Raw genomic sequence first — 22,546 nt, 5'->3', positions numbered from 1 at the left:
TGGCCCTACCTGAATGCATAGAAAACAGGCAGAGGAGCAGGGAGGGGGTGTTTGATGGGCTCTGGGCTTCTGCTGCACAAAAACACTGCTGTAGGGGTCATTTCTGCCCTAAACCTTGTGATAGGACCCAACTTGTTCCATCCCGGAGTATCACTTTAAGGCCTGCGGTCAATGACGATATGCGCTCTCTCTCCCGTCTCTCTCTCTCTCTGTTCCCCGGCGAGCTCTGCCTTCCCACTTATCACCTCACCTGGGGAGGGCGTGCACACAAGAAAGCAATTAATGTGACAAGTGAAACATGACCAAGTGTGGCTCCTACAGTGACTGTCAATGGAACATGTGTTGGATTCAAAAAAATTGATGGGACTGAACAGACTGTAACAGACATTGAAGGAAACTGAACACCATGTTCATCCAGAAGAGGATGTGCCAGACAGGGACACTGTTACTGAACGACCCCTTAAGGACTCTTAGAGCTCGGAGGAGCATGACAGAGTTTGGAAAAGTCCATCCAGTTTAGGACACAAGGAGCGTTCAAAAAGAAATGTGCGCCCTCCTTTATGTTTGGACTTGTAGTGGATTTTTTTTTGTGAAACAAAAATGGGCATATAAATCATTTGGCTAAAAAGTTTTGTGTTATTCAGATTTCTTTGTTTGGGAAATGTTCTTCCAAGAAAGTGTAAAACTTGAATTATAATAATGATGATAAAGTTGTAAGTTAAAGTCTACAGGCAATGGTGTATTAAAAGGAAAGCATGATGAGCAGTTATTCAAGTGTTGTTTTGGATGCCAGGTTGTGTCATATAAATGCCAGTAGAGGGCAACGGTGTGTTTTTGGGGTGCTAAGAACAAGGGTGTGAACTCTGTAAAGCTGCACTTTTCGCCTGGACTGAATAAAGAAGCCTTGTGAGTGAACCAGTCCTCTCCTGTTGTTTTTTAGGATGATAAATTCATATTTCCCACACTGTTATTCTGTTTAGACACAACACATAGAGGATAAAAATTATGTGTAATACAACTAGTATTTTAGTAGTTATTAAAAATGTAAATTACTAGTTTTAAGGATAAATAATCACTAAAATTACATTTATGCATTTGTTGATAATATAAGAGTTGTAGTATGATCTTGAGAAGTTGATTTATGTGTGCTTTGAGTGTGGTGTCAAAAAAAAAGAAATTTTATTGTAATTACACATTTATCAGTAGTTTTACAGAAATTAAAATCACTACAGTTACAATTATGCGTACATGACCAAACTTAGAATTGAGGTTTGATCTACAGGAGAGTAATGTGCTCTGTGAGCTTGGAGGCAAGACAACAAGCAATTTATTTGTTATTACACATTTTGTTACTATTTTTTCAGTACAAAAATCACTCAATTACATTTATGCATATATAACCAATATATGTGTTGTAGCATGATCTAGAGGAGATAATTCATGTGTGCTTTGAGTTTGGTGGCAATACAATAAGTAATTTAGTAGTTATTACCTCTTTTATTACTATTTTTAAGTATAAAAATCACTCAATTACATGTATGTATACATAACCAATATATGTGTATATTGTGTAGTATGATGTAGAGGAGATAATTTATGTGTGCTGTGGGTTTTGTATCACTAAAACTTTTTTTCGTTTTTATTAATTGTTTTATTGCCAATTTTAAGGAAAAAAAATCACTTAAATTACATTCATGCACACATAACTTATCCTGTAATTGTAGTGTGATCTAAAGAACATTGTTCATGTGTGTTAAGATTAAACATTTTTAGCTTTAGCAGTTTTAATGTTACCAGTTTTAATTGAAAAACAAACACAAAACAAAACAAAACAAAAAAAACACTTCAATTACATGAAAGCCTTTTACTCAAAGCAATACGGTATAGTTCAGAGTGCAGTTGGACATTTCTTCATTACTGAACTATTTTCACACTACACCATACAAAAGGGATTTTTATTGAACACTGGGCTATTTATAATCTCTTTAAAAAAAATCTCGTAAATAATTTTTAAGTATTATTTTCAAATATTATAAATGTGATATGAAAAACGTGAGATCATCTTCTAGTAAAATGATTTTGATGATACTTCACCTTTCCTGGGTGAAGTTATTAAATATTAATGTATCGTAATTTTTCGGTGCTGCAACTTGCAGACGGTCCCTGCGCACTCGAGCACCAGCCGCTTCAGTTCATCCTGGCTTGGCAAACATGCAACCAGTTAATCAGGAAAGCGCCTGCAAGGATCAAGCCGCACCTGCTCATTTGTCCTGGATGTCTTTATCCAACTTTTGTGCAATACCCCCCTTGAGGGTGAAATTTCCAGCTGCTCACGTGCAAACGTGTGCTAATAAGATAGTAAAGCTTCTTGAATCTTATCTCCAGAACAGGTGTAACCACCTGTAACATGAGAGTGATATTTAGTGAGTACAAGCAACCAAAGAAAATCATCCGCCTATTCAATTCAATAAAATCATTCAGCACAAGAAAGGCTGTAAATAACATCAGTATTAACAAAAATTAAAATACAATTCTGCCAATCCTTTTACCACGGGCTATTTGTGTTGATTATTATTATTATTATTATTATTATTATTATTATTATTATTATTATTATTATTATTATTATTATTATTATTATTTGTATGCCTGTTCGTATCAGAAGTGACAGTACTGCAGAGCTGTCTCCATTCTTTACTCTTTTTTTACCGTGAACCTTGCACTAAATGCTCAAGTGGAAATTAAAGTAAAGAATACATGCAAATTCAAATATGATCTCAGACAAACCCCTCTTCTAGCTTTGTTCGGCTTTTTAGTTTAACTCATTAGTATGTTGAGATATGTTCATCATTACCGTGACGTGTGCAGCATAGCCACTTGTGATTGACGTTCGTGTCTGTTGGAGTAATTACGGTGTTCGTTGCCGGGGAGTGACTCCAGTTTAGAGACACAATGGAGCTGCAGTGATAGAATAAATACTGGACCTCACACAGCCTTATTTATTTTGGACAGTGTAATGGTGAGCTAATGCTATCCATTAGCTATTAGCAGCATGCTAACTGTATTTCTAGCGCCTTGGAGACGACCACGTTACTTAGATATTTAGCCCACAGTGTGTTAGCTCTCTGAGTTAGCCTAGCTGAGCCTGAGTGTTTTGTCCTGTGGCACCTCCTGGGGTACCTGCTGTGGTACCTCCTGTAAGCCTGGTATTAACCTATTTGCGAGATCATGGAATTCCCCTTTGATATTAACCAGTTATTCTCTGAGAGAGTCTCGGTTCTGGATCAGAGCCTTGTAGCAGGTCGGAAATCAGCCGGACGGTGAGTTGGAGCTCATGTTGTACTGTATGCATGTTTCTGTGAACCTGCCACCAGGGGCGTGTCTAAGGGGGCTGGCTTGATTGGTATGCAGATATTGTTTAGTTCCTTGTTGTAAAGCAGTGTGTGTGTGGGCTGGAGGTCAAAGGGCACAGAATCACAGTGAGCAAATACCCACAATAATAACCTTAGGTGTTTATGTGTTATGTTCTAAAAGCAGCAACTAACAGCCTTTACATCCAGAGAGGGACACTGGAAGAGTACCCAACTATCAACAGACCCTGACACACAGCAGGCAGTGAAGACTACACAGACTGTATGCAGACTGTATGCAGACAATGCAGACTGTATGCAGACAATGTACAGACCTTATGCAGTCTGATTGCAGGCTGTATGCAGACTGTATGCAAACTGTACACAAACTGTGTGCAGACTATATAAAGTCTGTTTTAGTCTTTATGCAGAATGTATGCTGCCTGTAGGCAGACTAAGTGCAAGCCACAGGCAGACTAAGTGCAGTCTGTAGTTCTTCTGCAGGCTGGTAGTGCATAGAGTGTGAAGTAATGTTCCTTCCAGCTGTCTTGCTTCATTCTGTGAGATCTGACCTTTTTACCTCATGTGTGTGTCTTTGTAGTCCAGATCTTCAGGCCCACATCGCTACTGTCATAGATGAACTGGGAAGAGCTTCTGCTAAGGTGAGTCTTTGGACCAGCAGGACTTTGATTTTCACCTGATGTGGACTCCAACCCTGCCTGAGCCTGTTTTTGAGGGCTCATCTAATCTGCGTCTTATTTGAACACTATGGATTAGCTGGAGGCTCTCAGTTTGATGACTGTCCTAAATACATCTGATTCACAGATTGTTTGGTGCTGCTGCATGACAGTTTATCCACAAAACCATTTAGAGATTCAGATCAGCTCTGTCAGGTTTAAAAGGTACCAGGGCACACAGGAAATGGCTACAGAAGCTTCCAGTGTATGAGTGCAGGCTTCTGTGGTTCAGTGGTGCATATGTACCTCTGAACTGACTGATCCACAACCCCAGCATGGGGTCTGATTACAGGGCCTGTGCTGCTTTCCCGTCTCTCCTGAACTCCCCCCAGAGGACACATAAAGTCAAACCCTGATATAAAAGAGACAGCACACCTGGAATGTGCTTTCGACCTGGGCTTGATTTCTATCCTACACAAACCTAGCAGCACAACGCAAACACAGAGCTCTTCTGGCTCCAATCAGTGATCATCTCCACACTCACACATCCTCACTCTAGGTCAGGCCTGAAGAGACTTTATCCTGTCACTTCCTCCCTGAGAGCCACAGTAGCAAGCAGCGCTGGAGTTTCTTTGAGCAGCTCTTTCATCAGACCGACCCTCAGTTGCAGCATCATACTAAATCCTCCTTTCTGTGGTTGAAGGATTGAGATCAGCATGAAGACTCTGTCAGTTTGATCTGAGCGCTCTGGACCCTCCCAGCACAGTTTACGTGTTATTAAACAGGGGCCGATTATGATGAGTGACCCTTAACAGGAGCGCCACGTCAGCAGTGGGTAAACTGGAAATGTGCTGAGTCATCAGAGTTGTGTGTGTGTGTGTGTGTGTGTGTGTGTGTGTGTGTGTGTGTGTGTGTGTGTGTGTGTGTGTGTGTGTGTGTGTGTGTGTGTGTGTGTGTGTGTGTGTGTGTGTGTGTGTGTGTTTGTGTGTGTGTGTGTGCATGTGTGCATGCGTGTATGCGTTTGTCAGCATATTTGTCCTGACATGTGGACTCAGTAAGGATTGGAGCATCAACAAGAACTAACTTAATAAAGTCAGATCAGATTACTGCTCAGATTTAGTGTGTGCGTGTGTGTGTGTGTTTTGTGTGACAGGGGAATCAAAGTTTGTTTTTTATCTGACACACAGATTTCATTTTGTGTCAGAGTGACTTGAGAAGCTGAACAGGTGTATAAACTTACCAGGTGAGTTCAAAGGACAGCTGTCTCCTCGTCAGGACAGCCACTGCTTCAAAAAGAGACCCCACAGATAAACCAGTGTGTGATACACAGTGAACAAGCAAACAGTCAGGTGTGCACACACAGCTAGCTGTTCACAGCAGGGCTAACATGCTCATCAGCATGTTTCTGAGTGTATGAACTATGTGTGACAAATAAAGCATGCACACAAACATAATGTTTAACATCTCTCTCTTTCTCCCATACCCTCTCAGTGACTCTTCCTCTCTCTCTGCAGGCTCAGCAGCTCACGTCTCCGATCACCAGTGCTTCAAAGCTGCAGACTCAGAGACATCAGCTCTACCTGCTTAAAGATGGAGAGAGCAATGGGTAAATGTGTTTATTCCTTCTGACAGCAGCTCAGCTCTTATCACTCAGATCATGATGAGGCTGTATTCACAGTGTGACTCACTAACTTTACACACACACACTCTTACACACTCTCCCACACAGAGGCCGAGGGGTGGCTGTTGGCTTCCTTAAAGTGGGCTATAAGAAATTGTTCCTGCTGGTGAGTGGCATCCTTACTGTCATGTTGTGAACTTTGAATCAGCTGACTGTCCTCCTGTAGCTCCGATTGGGCCAACCTTCTGCATGTTGTAACACCTCTCAGGATAGACAGGGGGTGCACATAGAGGCGGAGCCGCTCTGTGTGTTGGATTTCTACATATCAGAGAACCTGCAGAGACATGGCTACGGGCTGGAGCTCTTTGACTTCATGCTGAAGGTAAATTTAATATCTTGAGGTCACCTAAGGGTCTGATGATGTCATCAGGTGTACAGGTCTTTGTCAGGTGTGCTGCATGTACTGTCTGTTTATACTGCACGGTAGGGCTGGACAATTTATCGGATTTTAATCGTGATTTCAATTTTGCCATCTGACAAACATAAAAACGATATAATCGAAGAAAAACAATTAATATGCCACACAGTGTAGATGTATGCAAGTTCCTGTGCTTCATAGCTCTTCTGTGTTCCATGTGCAGCCACAGCGAGTGTGTGTGACTTATGTGTATCAATAATACTGTATGTGCCACTTGCTGGTTCTTTAAAGTTGTGTTTACTGAAGTTTTTGAATAAATGAATAATTGTGTATATTAATCGTGATTTCAATATCACTTAAAATAATCGGGATTCTTATTTTTACCATAATCGCCCAGCCCTACTGCACGGATCAGCTGTCTGTGCTGCACAGACTGGCTGTTTGTGCAGTGCTGTATAGATGGGCCATCTGTGCTCCATGGATTATGCTACAAACCTTTAAAGATTCATGATTTATGTTTAATACATCAACAAATGAAATGTTTTAATGAGCTAGGCTTGGTTGGCCAGTTTAAAAATGAAGTGTAAAGAGATTAATTGGGCTCTTCTTTTTCAGTTACCTTTATTGTACCACCACAGGGACAGGATTTTGATCGGAGCATAGACAGTACTGAATTGATAAATAATAGTAAATGTTACCTGAGTTTGTCTTTTGAAAAAAACAAACAAAAAACTATGTGGGTAAAATTTACTGAAGATTCTCCTAAGCTAAGCTTACTTTGAATATGTGAGTGAAAAACTTTCCTTTTTTTTAAAGAAAAGATTACTTCAAATTCTTTTCAGTGTGACCTGATAACTGTGTTTTAGAAAAGATCATTTCTCTCTGCTTCTCTTCCCATCTCTGTCCCCATCCCTCTCACTGTCTCTCAAGATTCAGGACTCAGAAAGCTTTATTGGCATTAATGGAAAAGCATTGCTGCCAAAGCATAACAATTAAAAGTTATTTGCAATATTTATATAAATGTGGTATTATTGGGTGCTGGATTCAGTGTTATGTATGAGATATCATGACAAAGACATATTTACACACGGTTCATCTCAGATAACTTCATATAATCTGCCATAAATATGATGGATGCATGTGAAATCTGGAAGTTGTATTGATCGACATTCATGTTTTGGTCTTCTTTGCAGCATAAGAGTCTGGAGCCGGTCCAGATGGCTTACGATCGTCCCTCCCCTAAGCTCTTGTCCTTCCTGGCGAAGCATTACTGTCTGACTCCCAGTGTCCCTCAGGTACAATCTGTCCTCTTCATCGTCATCGTCCTCACACTCCTCTGTGCCTCACTTCTTCTGATTGCTCCACATCCTCTGGTTATATTTAGACCCTCTGTGCTCCCCGGGCTGCTCTGAGGCTCTCACTTTTGGTCCTTTGAAAAAAGCAAGAGAGGGCCAATGATCATATCAGGACTTTAGTGCTTATATTAGACAGAAATATTCCTAAAAACAGGACCAAGCTAAGACTTTAATGTGAAGCAGATGCCCAAAGACTCTAAACTCCAAACCTACAACCTGTCCTCTCGATCCTATACCTGCCAGTATCCTGCAGACCATCTTACCCATAATCAGTCCTGCAATCACACATATAGTCAATTCCTCCATGAATCTGGGCTCTTCCCCACAGCTTTTAAACAAGCTCAGGTCACCCCACTGCTCAAGAAACTTAATCTCAACCCAGCCCAGGTTGAAAATTACAGGCCTGTCTCACTACTGCCTTTCCTGTCAAAAATACTTGAGGCACAGTCTATAACCAAGACTACATAAGACATAAGATGGCAACACTAAACTTTCCATGTGGACCGGCTGGTTGCGATGTAACCTTTATCAGCTGGAATGTGAAATCCTTAAACCACCCTCTTAAACACAAAAAAATATTATCTCACTTGGAAAAACTTATTGTAGGTATAGCCTATTTCAGGAAACACATTTGGGTGTTTTTGGCCATTCTAGACTCAGAGGAGGATGGATTGGTCAGTCCTATCATCCAAATTTTCACTGTAAGTCTACAGGGGCATCCATTCTTGACAATAAAAACGTCCCCTCCTCAAGTTGGTGCATAGCTGTGGTTGGCAGACTATACAATACAACAGTCACCCTAGCTAATGTTTATGTCCCACACAGGGACAAAAGCTCCTTTTTAACAAAGTTTTTCTCCCAACTTCCAAACATGGATCTACACTATCTTGTTTTAGGTGGAGATATGAACTGTGCTATGTCACCTGATTGAGATCGCAGCTCATCTAGGCCCAGTTTCACAAACAAGGCTTATATTAAACCAGGAGTAGGCCTAAGTCAGACCAGCAAAGCTGAGTCATTTAAGTAGCTTGCATGAGCATAGCTTACATTTGTTTGAGTTACTCCCAGACTATGAAGTCCCGGAGTAAGCTTCAGTGACAATACCTGCATCAATTCTCATTAGCCTAAGTGGAAGCACAGCCCGTTAGCCTAACGGTGATTACAAAAACCTGGAAAGGAATTGAGGGCAGCTTTGCTGAAGGGAATTATGTCACCAAACATGAGTGAAGCCAGAAGAAAGAGCTCAAAGAACTTTACCAAGTTTGAAAAAACTGTACTTAAACAAATTGTGGGAAATCATGCTGTCGTTAAAAGTGAATGCCATACTGCTGCCATTGACAGGGCTTGGCATTAACTTTTTTGCTCACCAGCCACTGTGGCTAGTGGTTTCCCAGAGTTACTACCACTCAGCATTTTCACCAGCCACAATTTTGTTGTTGAATAATTATGTAAAGCCGACAATGACATGCAGAAGTTTACTTGAACTAGATTAAAAACCTTTTTAAATGTAAATGTCCCCTGTTTACTCTCAAATCAAGACTACATATATCTTTAAAGCTATGGCTCTTTATCGGGTATTTCATTTTGAAACAGTTGTGTGTAAGGTTGTTCTTTTATAGAATAGAACAGAAAATACTTTATTTATCCCAGAGGGGAAATTCAGGAGTCACAGCAGCAATCAAGAAAACAAAAGTAAGAAAGTGTATAGAAAGTGCAAAAAGGTCCACAAGAAAATAGATGACGACATCCCGTTCCCCACTCTCCAGCCCAGTCAGTCTCCACCTCCACAGGGTCCAGGACTGAGCCTCCCCAGCAGTCTGTTCAGTCTCTGTCTCCTGGATCCTGTCTGCTCACAGCAGGCGAAGCTCCTCCAATGTGGCACCGGCGTCAGATGTCAGCTCCATCAGCCACGTCCGTGAACAGCACGATGCCACTCTGCCCTCCAGCAGCCCCTCTGCTGCTGGGTTAGCACAGCTAGCTCGTCCATCCCACTGGAGATAGATCCCACATTACCAACAACGATGGATGGAAGGACAGGTCCACGTCGTCACCTCCCAGCTCACACCCGAGAACCAGCACGTTGTCCTCAACTCCTCCTCCTCACCTTGAGGGAAATCATCAAGCCCTACACTAGTTAGCATTGACATGCTACAGGCTGCTAACAGCTAATTTCGCATGTAAACAATGCAGCCATGGTTACATGTAGGATCTCCAGACAAACACAGGAGAAAAGTAGTAAAAATATCACTGAAGCCACAAAAAGTTTGGTGTCCATGACCAACAAATGAACCATACAAAGTAATGATCCACTCCAAATACAAAGATGATGAAAAAAGAGACGAAAAAAATTACAAGAAATGGACAAAGATGAGAGAGTGGGGCAGCGCCTAGCAACAAAACAATTATATTAAACAAAACAATTATATAAAAATATGCAGTCTATTAAGACAAAGTCATTAAGTCAGTAGTTTATTATTGAATTTAATGAAAGTTGTTGCTTTAAGGTTAGATGAAAAGATAAATAACTGAACTGAAAAAAATAGCAAGAAACACTGTCAGCTTAAATATTTATTTACAACAGTTACTTTTCAGTAATAAAGTAAGTACCATACTTTCTGGACTATGTCACCCTGTGGTATAATCATACATTTTTTGAAGTTGTATCCTTCAAGAAATGCGTCACAAAGAGGAAAACATCATATATAAATTACACTGGACTATACATCAGATTTGTTTATTGGTTTACAGTATTTCCAGAGTGAACTTTTTACATCAACCTCTGATAAGTGTTTGTATATTAGGAGGTTTAAATATTGTTTCTACAGCTCCTCACATCTGTGACCAGTTTCTCTTCTCTCTATGCGCTCCTCTCCTCTCCTCCTCCTCCTCCCCTCCTCTGCTCTGGGTGAGTGCTGCTGGTGAGATGGTGCAGCGTAAGCTTAAATGAGCTCCATCTGATAAATGTCCTCACTTTTAAAAAGTTACAGGAGATTTGACGTTAGTTTGTGACTTAAATCTCGGGATCTGCCCAAATTTTTATATGTTTTCAAGGTATTCCTGTGTCAAAGTCTTTCTTCATGTCAAAAGACAAACTAATATGACAGTTTATTTGGAATAAGAAAAAGCCTAAAAAAAGTAAAAACATGTAACAGTGCCATCGTCAAAATGGTGGTTTTTCCCTCCCTAACTTTCATTTCTACTACTGGGCCACTAACACGAGGAATATACTTTACTGCAAAGAATCCCCAGATTTGAATACAGTCCCCAAATGGCTACAGTTGGAAAATTTATCCTGTGACTTTACTTCTCTAGGTGCATTACTCAGTACAAAATTTCCATTACCTGATCCTATATCCTAGTACTCTTCAAAACTGGTTATAAAACACTCTTTTAAGGTATTGACAAAATTCAGAAGAATTTTTTCTCTGAAAGACATTTTAATCTATTCTCTCATAACGAAAAACCACCGATTAAGACAATCAATTATGGACAAAACCTTTGACATGTGTGTTAAAGGAGGAGCCACGACAATAGAAAATATGTTTATTATCAACTCTTTTTGGATCTTTTGATCGGCTATTATCGAAGTTCAATATTCCCCAAAGTTCTTTAGATATCTTCAAACGCATAATTTTATCTCAACATCTTTTTCCTCTTTTCCATCTAAACCAACTATATCTCTCCTAGACTCTATTATGAAAAATAATCCACCCTCTAAAAGGTCTGTCAGGCTTGTTTATTCCTTAATAAAAGATCATGGTCCATTTGCTTGACAAGCCATCAGCGGGGATAACGGATTGTTAGGGATGGTACCTTTCACATTTGGAATGATATGGTACCGATGCCCAGTACCTGGCATTCGGTATCGGTACTCAAGATACCAATTTTTGTTACTTTTTTGTGTTTAAATGGTTTTAATCATAATTTTTATTTTCTTACATATTTATTCTTAAATATATTAACTTGCAATGCTGTGTTCATGTCCAGCATGGAAAATCGCCTACTTTTCCACTCCCTCACAGTCACAAGGATGCATTGAGGTACCTAAACATGGTTCACGGTACTTTTGACAGAATTCGGTCGGCACCTATAACAGTACCTAATTTGGTATCCATCCCTACAGACTGTACAGTTTGTACCAACGTTGAAAAAATGCAGGCAAAATGCAGGCAAAATGCATGGCAACGCATAGCGGACTCTGTAAATGCTTAAGTTACTCATCAGTGGCTCAGTATGATAGTGATCACACTTCTAAATCTCATAAAATAATAAATGCTACTGTGCAAATGACTTGCACGTTTTCCAATTATCACGTCATTCTCCCAGATGTAATCCTTCTGGAGTTAGAAGAACATGGGAGCAGATAAAAAACAAATACAAGAACATCATCACGTCTAATGAGTCTGTTTCAAGCAGTGGTGATTGCTCTAAGACAAGGGAAGCTCAGCTTCCCCTAAAATGTTCCCAAAAAAGTGGTGATATACTGCTGTGTGTACATTTCATTGACAAAATCTGCGCTAGAATTCCTTCATCTTTTGTTCAGAATCAACTACCTATCACAGGTAACTGGCTCCATGTCCTCCTCATTCATCCTGGGAACGCTATGAATTCGTCCCTCAAGTTGTGTGAGAGCAGGATAGCCGTTAGGAGTAGGTCATCATGATGATCTACTCTGGTAAAAAAAGAACTGGCTTCGTGCTCTCGGTAATCAGGAGTTAACCTTCAAGTTATCTCGCTAAGACACTAATCCTGCTTTGTGATATAGGCCTCTGTTCATCCATGTGTATTCTTGGAATAAAATCTCCATTTCTCAGGCTAAAAAATGTTTTTCTTGATCTTCTCTCAGTCACATGTTACCGCTCGCCAGGTTTATTGCTGCTTATCAGTGGTAGGCAAGTGCAATTCGACTCTGTTTGATGGTGTTTTCAAGGAGGTTCCCTTTAAATATGATGCAATCTGCACCTGCGCCTCTTTCATGGTGTAATTAGTTAACTGCCGGATTATTTGTAGTTGTGCTTGCAGCTAGAGAGAGAGAGAGAGCGAGAGAGACGCGTTGCATGCTTGGGGAGTTGTTTGACTCTTACCTAGGGAAAGTAAAGTCCCATTTTGCTTTGTAACTCCCTCTAATCAACGAGTTGAACCATCTGTTCAGCATAAATCTATCTTTTGATGAGCGAAGCAACATAACGTACCTGCAGAGAGATTTGCGCTGACGTGCAGGGGTGTGTCCAGATATTTTAGAATGGGGTGCCTCGACCAGGGCACTCGCTATGAATTTATTAAAAATACAGGATTGAAAGGATACAGCTTTAACCAATTACACAAATAAATAAATAAATGATAATAATAATAATAATAATAATAATAATAATAATAATAATAATAATAATAATAATAATAATAATGATGATAACTATCATTAAAACAAAAGAAAGCAAATTAAAGGGACAGTGAGACTATCAGCATCAACATGGCTTATTTCCAAATGCTATTTCTCAGCTTCCCTTTTTGGTCGGACAGGACCGGATTGATTTACAGAATGTTGAAGTCTTTATGACAACACCACGCTAGCTGACGGAGTTCAATAGAGAGAAGAGAGGTCTGTGTTTTTCTCTGCTGAAAACGATTTCTGTGATTGATTTTGTAGTGATGGTGGACACTGGAGCCAAACTATCAGACAGAAAATTGACAGAAGAGCAGAAGAAAGATGAACCGGAGAGATAGAGTATCGGCTCAAACACTGGTTAAACTTTGTGCTAATGTTTCCTCCAACCCACAGTCAGCAGTTATTCTGCAGTGGTCTGTTCAAACTTGAGAGTCTCTCAATAAAATGAAAAGTGAGGTTACGTTAGCTCTGATTGGTGAGGCTGGAGTTGGTAGATGAGCTCTGGTAGGACAGAACCAGGATTCAGTAACGTTACACGTTACAGACACGTCTCAGAGCAATGGGCTGTGAGTAGAGAGAAATGTAGACAGCTGCTAAACTATTCGACAAACTGACAAAGTTAGCTTCTTGTCAGGTTTTAAAGCGTAGCTCTACCTAACTTGATAAATATCTTCACCTTGTTTAATATGTTGAATATGATTATTTAAAAAGACACTGGGCATTTTTGGGTGGTGTCAGCGCACAACTTCCTGTCTCCCTCCATCTGCTTTTTGTTAAATTAACACATCACTGCTCCAGCATCTGGCAAGTATAGAATTGTTGAGTATATGCCTCCTGCCTGAACTGGGACGCAGCCATGCCACGACGAACACATTAATTCACAGTTCACACACAAGACATTCACTGTCTCTGTACTGATATAATACAATTTTATATTTATACCATGCAGCTGAACCCCAGGGTGGTGCTTTAGCTCTTCAACTCATGCAGATTATGGTGTAATATTAACTCGACCTCTAGACTGTTTTTTTTTTCTTTTTTTCTTCTTTTGGTCTTGGTCTTGGTCTTGGTCTCGGTTTGACTAAGTCTTGGTCTTGGCTTTTTCTGTCTCGGTCTTAATCTTGGTCTTGGTCTTGTCTTGGTCTCGTTACCTTCTGGTCTTGGTAGTGTCTTGGTCTCGGCTGAGGCAGTCTTGACTACAAGTCTAGTACATTGGGGAAAGGGGCTCTGTTGGAGCTGTTTTTCACTGCTTATACTGAAACTAGGGATGTCCCAATATCACATTTTCACTTCCGATATGATACCAATACTACAGCATTGAGTATTGGCCGATACCGATATTAATCCGATATGATATCAACATTAAACATACATACTTTTATTACTTATTTTGTGGTATGTCTGACATGTTAGAAAAGGCTTGATTAAGTGATATTATTCAAACAAAGAACAGTAGTTAGCAACAGTAGGTTTGAGGAAAAACTGACCCATTTATTATTAACCAATGGGCAACAGAAACTGCTTTTATCAGAGATTTTAGATGCATTCCGATACGATACCGATACTTGTTTTTTTGCTGATATCGGACAGATATCCGACATCAATATCGGACTGGGACACCTCTAACTGAAACCTGATGTATACATGTTGGTTTTCATATAATTGTTAAAAACAATAAATAAAACCTTGACCAAAAAAAGATTTGGCTGAAGTCAAAGCGATAAAGCTGAGGTCTAAGTAATCAGCTGCAGTCAAAGTGATTTGCCCCTGAAGGGTTTTTAAAAATGTCCAAAGTGCTCTTAAACGGATCAGAGAATTTAACACAGCTTCTCCAAACATCCAGCTTTAATTCTGGATGCTGCTGTTATTCTACTTTTCACATAGACACAAAATGAAGAACTACATTAAAACCAGTACCTTGTTCCCAGCTCAGGAAGATGCTGTTCAAGGCCTTAAGATCTTCTCTCTGCGCACCTAGCATTAAGTATCATTGTTTTTATCCAATTTCCTGCTCTGTCATAAAAGCCCCTGCCAGTTTTATTATTGAACAAACAAAAAGAATGGAAAGTACCATGAAACATAAACATTAAGTGATGGACAGCAATGCTTTGACCTGACTGAATGCCCTCTGACTCATACATGGCTTATCTACAGTGCCTGAACTGGGTCAGTACTAATCCACTCACCTGACCAGGAGGGGGCATTGTGTAGTCAGCAGGTGGTTATATGATATACCAGCCAAACAGTCATGTGCTTTCCATCCTCTTGCTCATTACCCAGCTACCTCTGAAGCTATGTGGAAGTTTTACCACAGGGTAAACAGGCAGACTGCTTCCTGTGGGGGGTAAGGGGAGGGGATGTGGATCAGGGTATTTCTGGTGTTATCTCTGCTTCTTCATAGTTAAATCTTACTCATACCTTGTTTCTTGTGTTTCTGCTGTGTGTTTGTGTGTCTGTGGGTATTTTCCACACAGGTGAATAACTTTGTGGTGTTTGAAGGATTCTTCCTCAACAGATCAGGTACTTTTCTTCTCTCAACTTTGGTATTTATTTAACTGTTGTGACCCCCCACCCCCCAGCCTCCTATTTCTGGGGTGAGTGAAAGAGTGAAAGTAAGAATATGGGCAGTGTTTGGTATTTCTCTATCAGCCCTGGATCTCTTTGTGATGCTGTGTACAACTCCATTAACCTGGACTGGCTGCATTCTTTGGGCTCTTCATCATTTTTTTTAACCATGCCCTTATCCTTTCTGTAAGACAGGCCTTCATCCTTTCTTTAGCCTAGCCTTCATACTTTCTTTAAACCATGCCTCTATCCTTTCCTTTAAACCATGCCTCTATCCTTTCTTTAAACCATGCCTCTATCCTTTCTTTAAACCATGACTCTATCCTTTCTTTATACAATGACTCTATCCTTTCTTTAAACCATGACTCTATCCTTTCTTTAAACCATGCCTCTATCCTTTCTTTATACAATGACTCTATCCTTTCTTTAAACCATGCCTCTATCCTTTCTTTAAACCATGCCTCTATCCTTTCCTTAAACCATGCCTCTATCCTTTCTTTAAACCATGACTCTATCCTTTCTTTAAACCATGACTCTATCCTTTCTTTATACAATGACTCTATCCTTTCTTTAAACCATGACTCTATCCTTTCTTTAAACCATGCCTCTATCCTTTCTTTAAACCATGCCTCTATCCTTTCTTTAAACCATGCCTCTATCCTTTCTTTAAACCATGCCTCTATCCTTTCTTTAAACCATGCCTACACCTTTTGTTTAAGCAATGCCTCCATCCTTTTTAAGCCAGGACTTCATTCTATCTTTAACTGTGTTTTTAATTTTTCTTTTTACCATGCCTTTATTGTTTCTTTTAACCATGTCCTTATCTTCTTTTTTAATTAAGCTTTTATCTTTTCTTTTTACCATGCCTTAATTCCTTCTTTCAACCATCCCTTTATCCTTTCTTTGAACCATGCCTACATCCTTACTTTAGCCAAGCCTCCATCCTTACTTTAAACCATACCTTCATCCTTTCTTTAAGCCATGTGTTCATTCTGTCTGTTAACCATGCCTTCATCCTTTCTTTCAGCTAAGCCTTTACTCTTTTTTTAAGCCATCATTTCTTATACCCCTAATTCATCACTTGTTTAAGCAATGCCTTTATCCTCCCTTTAAGCCATGCATTCATCCTTTCTTTAGCAATGCCTTTTTTCTTCTTTAACATGCCTTCATCCATTTTTTAGCCAAGCCTTCATCCTTTCCTTAAACCATGCCTTCAACCTTCTTGTTGCTTCTGAGCTCTCCAGTTCCGCACAGTGTCCAGGTTTTGCTCCTTAGAGCTGTAAGATCCCTAGCTCCCAGCAGATCCTGACATGTCTTTATTCCACTGTGTGCTCATGCACTCTCCCAGGCTGTGTCTGCCCTCCTCTGACGGATCAGGGGATGATCGGATATTAGTAAGAACTTCTTTTTTTTTCTCCCCCCCCTCTAACCCCGTCCCATAAAGATCCATGTCTCTTTAACAAGCTCTGTGTTAATCTGTGGTAATGAACATGTTAAAGAAGCTCCTAAATCTTTAGCCTCACCTCCTCCTCCTATCACCTGCTTCTGTGCCTGCACGGTAACCATGTAAGTCAGCTGACCCAAGCTATAACTGTAACCACAGAGAACTACAGCCTGTAGACCCCTCAGACCACCCCACTCCCTCACACAGGACTCACACCAGATCCGTGACCTTTCTGTTTCTGCTCCGGTGTGTGTTAACTGCGTGTTTTCTCTCATCCATCCTCTCAAACCGCTTGTGTGTTCAGTTCAGCCTAAATCAGGGCCTTCAGACAGCTAGAATCACAGACCCAAGAGTTCATGACCTTGGCTCATGTCAGGCTGTAAAACTTCAAACCTGTTGACTACTGGTCTGGCTCCACTCATTATGTCAGTTTGTTTTTGAAGTCAAGATAAAAACCATCAGGGCCCCATTCCTTGATCGTGGTTCATAAACCTGAACCAAAGTCCTTTAAGCCTGATTGAATGAATGGGATGATAGAAGGTTGGCTAAGTCTTTTCCTCCATGGCTGAATCAGGCTGAATCAGTCTGGTTAATTGGATCCAGAAGTGAGCGATGGGCGTGCCAGCTCGACCTGAAAAGGGAGCGGGCAACCTTGTAGCCCAACGAGCGATTAATTACTTTCTATCATGAGTGAACTTTTTCACTCTAGGACACATTTACCTCAGGAAGCCTGATTGAAAGACCCCCCCACACACTTAAAAAAAAACGTTAAAACAAAGGCAGCTCCTTTCCTGAGAGACTAAAGCTGACTTAGGAGCAATGGGAACCTGTGTCGCATATTTAAAAAAAAAAACATGTATTAAAAAAAAAGTTACAGTGGCATCAAAACAGGGCATGGCATTGATAACGTTTTGCTTAAGTAAAACACAGGCACATCAACATTTTTATATCGTTTCATTTTTATACATTTTTGCATTCTAATGTTTTTGAATTCAAATCATATTTCATTTATTTAATGTCACTGTTTGATCAATGAAAGTTTCAATGTTTTTCTCACTTGATCTCCCTTTTTTTTCTTTTTTGCTTACTGTCCTTTTTCAGTTACAGCTTTTTTTCGCTTTTTTGGTGTGTGTGTGTGTGGGGGGGGGGGGGGGGGGGGGGGCACTGTGTTACTCTTTCACACACAACACTAATAGCCCTATCAGCTGATGCAATAACTTGGCGACCAAAACAGTAAATCGTCAGAAAATGAAGGATCTTGGTGAGCCCAGATCAGTCTTTTCCAACAAAATGTGTCTCGGATTTTTGCTCCTTAATGGATCTCTCAGGAAGGAAGCTGGGGTGTGTCTGAACTTGGGCCGCTTCTCAATCAGAAGGATGGGGGTTCGATTCCAGCTTCTGCAGTCACTGGCCGAAGTGTCCTTGAGCAAGACACTGAAGCCCACTGCTCCCGCTGTCAGTTTCTCCTTAGAAATCCCTCTACCATCAGCGTGTAAATGTGGTGAGATTGGGTGAATAAGACAAGCAGTGTAAAGCGCTTTGAGTGGTCCGAGAGACAAGAAAAACGCTATATACACACAAGTACTGGACCATTTACCATTTACCGTTTTTAGATCCAGCTTACTGAAACAAACTTGCCCTGGAGCAGGTTTCGGTTTGTTGATCTGTTGCTATCATGGTTTAGCTTAACCTGCTGGGAGGAATGGAACAAGTCTGACTGACATCTGGTTGATCCTCTGGCTTCCTGTCCCGTTTGATCTGTTCTGTGCACATTGATGCATCGTTGCTCCGGCATCCAGCAGAAACCAAAGTCTTGTTTGACTGGTCCAGAGGGCTCCGATCTGTCGGAGTTAACACATGGTGTGATCTGGCCATCAGCCCCCCTTGGATCAGATTACCTGACTGGAGAACACCTGCCTGTCAGCTGACCCTTCTCATATGTTATGTGAGTGTGTGTGTGTGTGTGTGTGTGTGTGTGTGTGTGTGTGTGTGTGTGTGTGTGTGTGTGTGTGTGTGTGTGTATACTACGTAAGACCATTGCCCCGAGCCCAGTAGGATTAAAGGGATAGTTCAGTTTTTTGAAGTGGGGTTGTATGAGCTCTATGTGACCACTAAGGACATTAGATACAGTAGAAAGGTGTCTCCTCTCCCTCAGTAAGACACAGACTGTAATCGATAGTGACGAGGAAATAGGCCCTAACAGGGACAGACCGTACCAAATTCAAAGGCTATTTTCTCTGCCTACAAGAACTAAAATCAAAAAGTAATACCACAGTTTAAGAGTATGATACATAAAATATTTTTTAAGTGCATTAAGTCTTCGGAAATATAAACATTTATCTGGACCTAACTAACTGGTCATGTGTCCTTCCGCGCAGCCCTAGTGCGCTCCGTCCCCCCTCCTCCTTTCAGCTGTAGGGAATGTCAACAAGCTATGCTTAGGGCGCTGGTTTTAGCCTCGTGTAAGTTTGATCAAGTATGGTAATTCTTTTGTTTGTCTAAGGATTGTGAGGCAGCGTAGGAAATTCAAAATGAGTGACTATGACAGCGACGAAGAAGTTTTATTCACTTTGGAGCCAAAAGGATACCTGTATGAGCCAGAGTAGCTACACAGAAGAAGAGCTGCTACAGATGGCGACTGAAAGGAATACAGAGGAAACATCCATGGACACTGGACATCAAGATGCTGAGTGTTACTGCTCCCACGACTGTTGTTGTTGTTGTTGCTGTTACAGGACACTCCAGATTTCAGAAGAGCAGGGAAATCTGTGTGATGAGTTACACAGACGGCTTGAGAGCCAGCAGTGTCCTCAGACAAATCCTGAAGAGTGTCTGTAACCAAGTTCCACTAGTGACAGCAGTAACACTCAGCATCCGTGGGCATTGAGTCACAGCTCAGACATTTACACCACTGAGTATTTCCAACTCTATCTTGATGTCCAGTGTCTGCAGATGTTTCCTCTGTATTCCTTTCAGTCGCCATCTGTAGCAGCTCCTCTTCTGTGTAGCTACTTCGGTTCATACAGGTATCCTTTTGGTTCCAAAGTGAATAAAACTTCTTCGTCGCTGTCATAGTCACTCATTTTGAATTTCCTACGCTGCCTCACAATCCTTAGAGTACAAACAAAAGAATTACCATACTTGATCAAACTTACACGAGGCTAAAACCAGCGCTCGAAGCATAGCTTGTTTACATTCCCTACAGCTGAAAGGAGGAGGGGGGACGGAGCGCACTAGCGCTGCGCGGAAGGACACATGACCAGTTAGTTAGGTCCAGATAAATGTTTTTATTTCCGAAGACTTAATGCACTTAAAAAATATTTTATGTATCGTACTCTTAAACTGTGGTATTACTTTTTGATTGTAGTTCTTGTAGGCAGAGAAAATAGCCTTCGAATTTGGTACCGTCTGTCCCTGTTAGCGTCTATTTCCTCGTCACCATCAGTTGCAAAGTCAGACACTCTGTATGATCATAATCGGGGACTGTGAACGGCCACAGTTAGGCACTCTGTAGCACCATGGTCAGGGATTCTTTAGGGCCACAATCAGGCACTCTGTAGGACCATGGTCAGGGAGTCTTAAGGGCAATAGTCACGGACTCTGTAGTACTTCTGTCAGGGACTCTTACAGACTATGGTCAGGGGCTCTGTAGGGCCATAATCAAGGACTCTGTAGGACCGTAGTTAGGAACTCTGAAGGATTATAACCAGGAACTGTGTGTGCCAAAGTCACAGACGCTGACAGACTACGGTCAGGGACTCTGTAGGACCATAGCCCTTTACTTTGTAGAATCAAAGTCAGGGGCTCTGTGGGATCATATTCAGGGCCTCTGTAGGATCATAGTCAAGTGCCCTGTCGGATCACAGTAGCCAAGTCTACATAGACCCAAAAATTCTGCTTGCATTCGGTATATTTACTCAAATGGAAAGAATTTAACCTTTGTATACACCTCATTTGGAAAGAAAAGTGCCAATCGAAATAGACATTCAATCGGTTTCACGGGAGTGGAATATTCCTTTCCCCAAACCAATTAAGGTATCATTTATCGACTCAAATGGAAAGTTGTCAGGGTGTGTTCTTTCGGCACATGCTCAAATTTGACGTAAGATACAACTAGAGACGTTCCTTGATAAATCTCGTGATGTTTACATTTTTCTGCGCATGCCCCATTGACTTTTCTGTTTGATTATAGCAGCGCATGTAGACCAGAGATTGAAATATTCCTTTCCATGTATACTACTGTTTTCAGAAAAGTCATTCAGAAAGATTCCATTTGAAAAGACAAAAAAACTCATCATGTAACCATGGCTAGTCAGGCACTCTTTGGGACCAAAGTCAGAGCCCTTTTAGGATTGTAGGCAGGGACCCTTTAGGATGATAGTCTGGGACTTTCTATGACTATGCTCATTGACCTTGTTGAGAACATAGTCAGAGGCCCTGTAGAGTCATTGTTTGAGACTCTGTAGGATCATAGTCAGGGACTCTGTAGGATCAAAAACAGGGACTGTGTAGGGCCGTAGTAAGGTACTCCGTAGGACCGTAGTCAGGGACCCCATAGAGCCATAGTTAGGGACTTTGTAGACTACAGTCAGGGACTCAGTAGGACTATAGTCAGAGACTCTTTGGGATTATAGTCATTGCCTCTGTAGGATTATATTTGGGGACTTTGTAAGACTACAGTGTAGCATATGTGTCTCCTTACTTTTAGCACAGTGTGGGTACTAAAAAAGATCTGGGCTAAATCAGAAGCTATAAGTTAGACTCTGGGAGTGGAGAGGGAGAGTCGGAGTTGTGAGGTTGCAATTGAAGAAAGATAATATATTATTTACAATAATTACAACATTCATGAACAAACAATTACAGAAAAAATGACCAGTCATTCACAAAAAATAACAATTCAATAATTCAGTTCTTTCGTTCATTTAAGTTTCTCCAGGAAGCCATATGTAAAAGTTTGGTTTGTAGTTCAGCTTATAGTTCAGCTTGTAGCTCAGTTTGTAGTTCAGTTTATAGTTCAGTTAATAGATCAGGTTATAGCAGCTCCCCTTTAACTTGGCACAGAGCAGCAATTGGGTCCTTGGGTAGAAGGGAGTGAAACAAGTCAATGGGGGAAAGTGCAGAGTGCAAATGTGGCTGCTCAAAGTGCCAGTTGAGGGAAAGTCTTAACTATGTTAGGAAAAGAAAAGGGTGGCTGCAAGGAAGCCTCCTACCAGCCCGACCAGAGCAGGAGGATTGGTCCACAGAGATGAGATGAGATGAGAGTCCTTCGACAGCAGGAGGACAAAGCAGCTGATGTTGAGATGAATAACAGTTTGTAACTGGGTTTATGGATTCAAGCTTCTTTTAGCTTGCCATCATCCTGGCCTGGATCAAAACAAGAACAGGACCAGTATAAAATCTTTGTGTGCACACACAGTTTCTGCACCATAAACAATGCAGGTTGCATCATTAAACACAGTGACTTTTCTTACAAAAATATCTCAATACATGATAACCAGATGTATCATAATTCAAATAGACAGTAATTTACTACATGAAGTCGTTCCTAGTAGCACTTCAGTGCATAAAGATGCATAGGACTAGACACAACCAACAGCTTCAAGTGTTACGGTTCAAACAGCATCAACCCTCCTTTACACTGTACTAACAGACATGAAACAATGTAACAGGGTCTCAACATACAGAGCATTAAATCAGTTTAACACATTTAGAGAAATAGGCATCAAATCC

At 40.8% G+C, this 22,546-nt stretch overlaps 1 protein-coding gene across 4 annotated transcripts in view; it reads left to right on the top strand.

Moving 5' to 3' along the window:
- Positions 1-2,875: 2,875 nt before the first annotated feature.
- Positions 2,876-22,546, top strand: part of atat1 (alpha tubulin acetyltransferase 1) — a 46,062-nt gene continuing 26,391 nt past the window's right edge. The window contains exons 1-8 of one of the 4 annotated variants that reach the window (XR_012599556.1): positions 2,876-3,320; positions 3,952-4,012; positions 5,542-5,633; positions 5,757-5,814; positions 5,917-6,030; positions 7,260-7,361; positions 15,282-15,327; positions 16,721-16,766. Coding sequence is in view for 3 of the 4 variants with exons in the window: in XM_074687356.1 (XP_074543457.1) it covers positions 3,229-3,320; positions 3,952-4,012; positions 5,542-5,633; positions 5,757-5,814; positions 5,917-6,030; positions 7,260-7,361; positions 15,282-15,327; positions 16,721-16,766 (611 nt within the window). In the remaining variant the exon portion in view is untranslated. The remainder of the gene's footprint in view (positions 3,321-3,951; positions 4,013-5,541; positions 5,634-5,756; positions 5,815-5,916; positions 6,031-7,259; positions 7,362-15,281; positions 15,328-16,720; positions 16,767-22,546) is intronic. The other 3 variants (XM_074687356.1, XM_074687355.1, XM_074687357.1) reach the window with 3 other exon arrangements.

Source organism: Halichoeres trimaculatus, unplaced genomic scaffold, assembly GCF_033239565.1.
Source record: "Halichoeres trimaculatus isolate MK-OKI-2021-1 unplaced genomic scaffold, fHalTri1.1 fHalTri1_scaffold_14, whole genome shotgun sequence".
Taxonomy (NCBI): domain Eukaryota; kingdom Metazoa; phylum Chordata; class Actinopteri; order Labriformes; family Labridae; genus Halichoeres; species Halichoeres trimaculatus.
The sequence above is the reverse complement of the archived record's forward strand: the minus strand, read 5'-3'. Positions and strand labels throughout refer to the sequence as shown.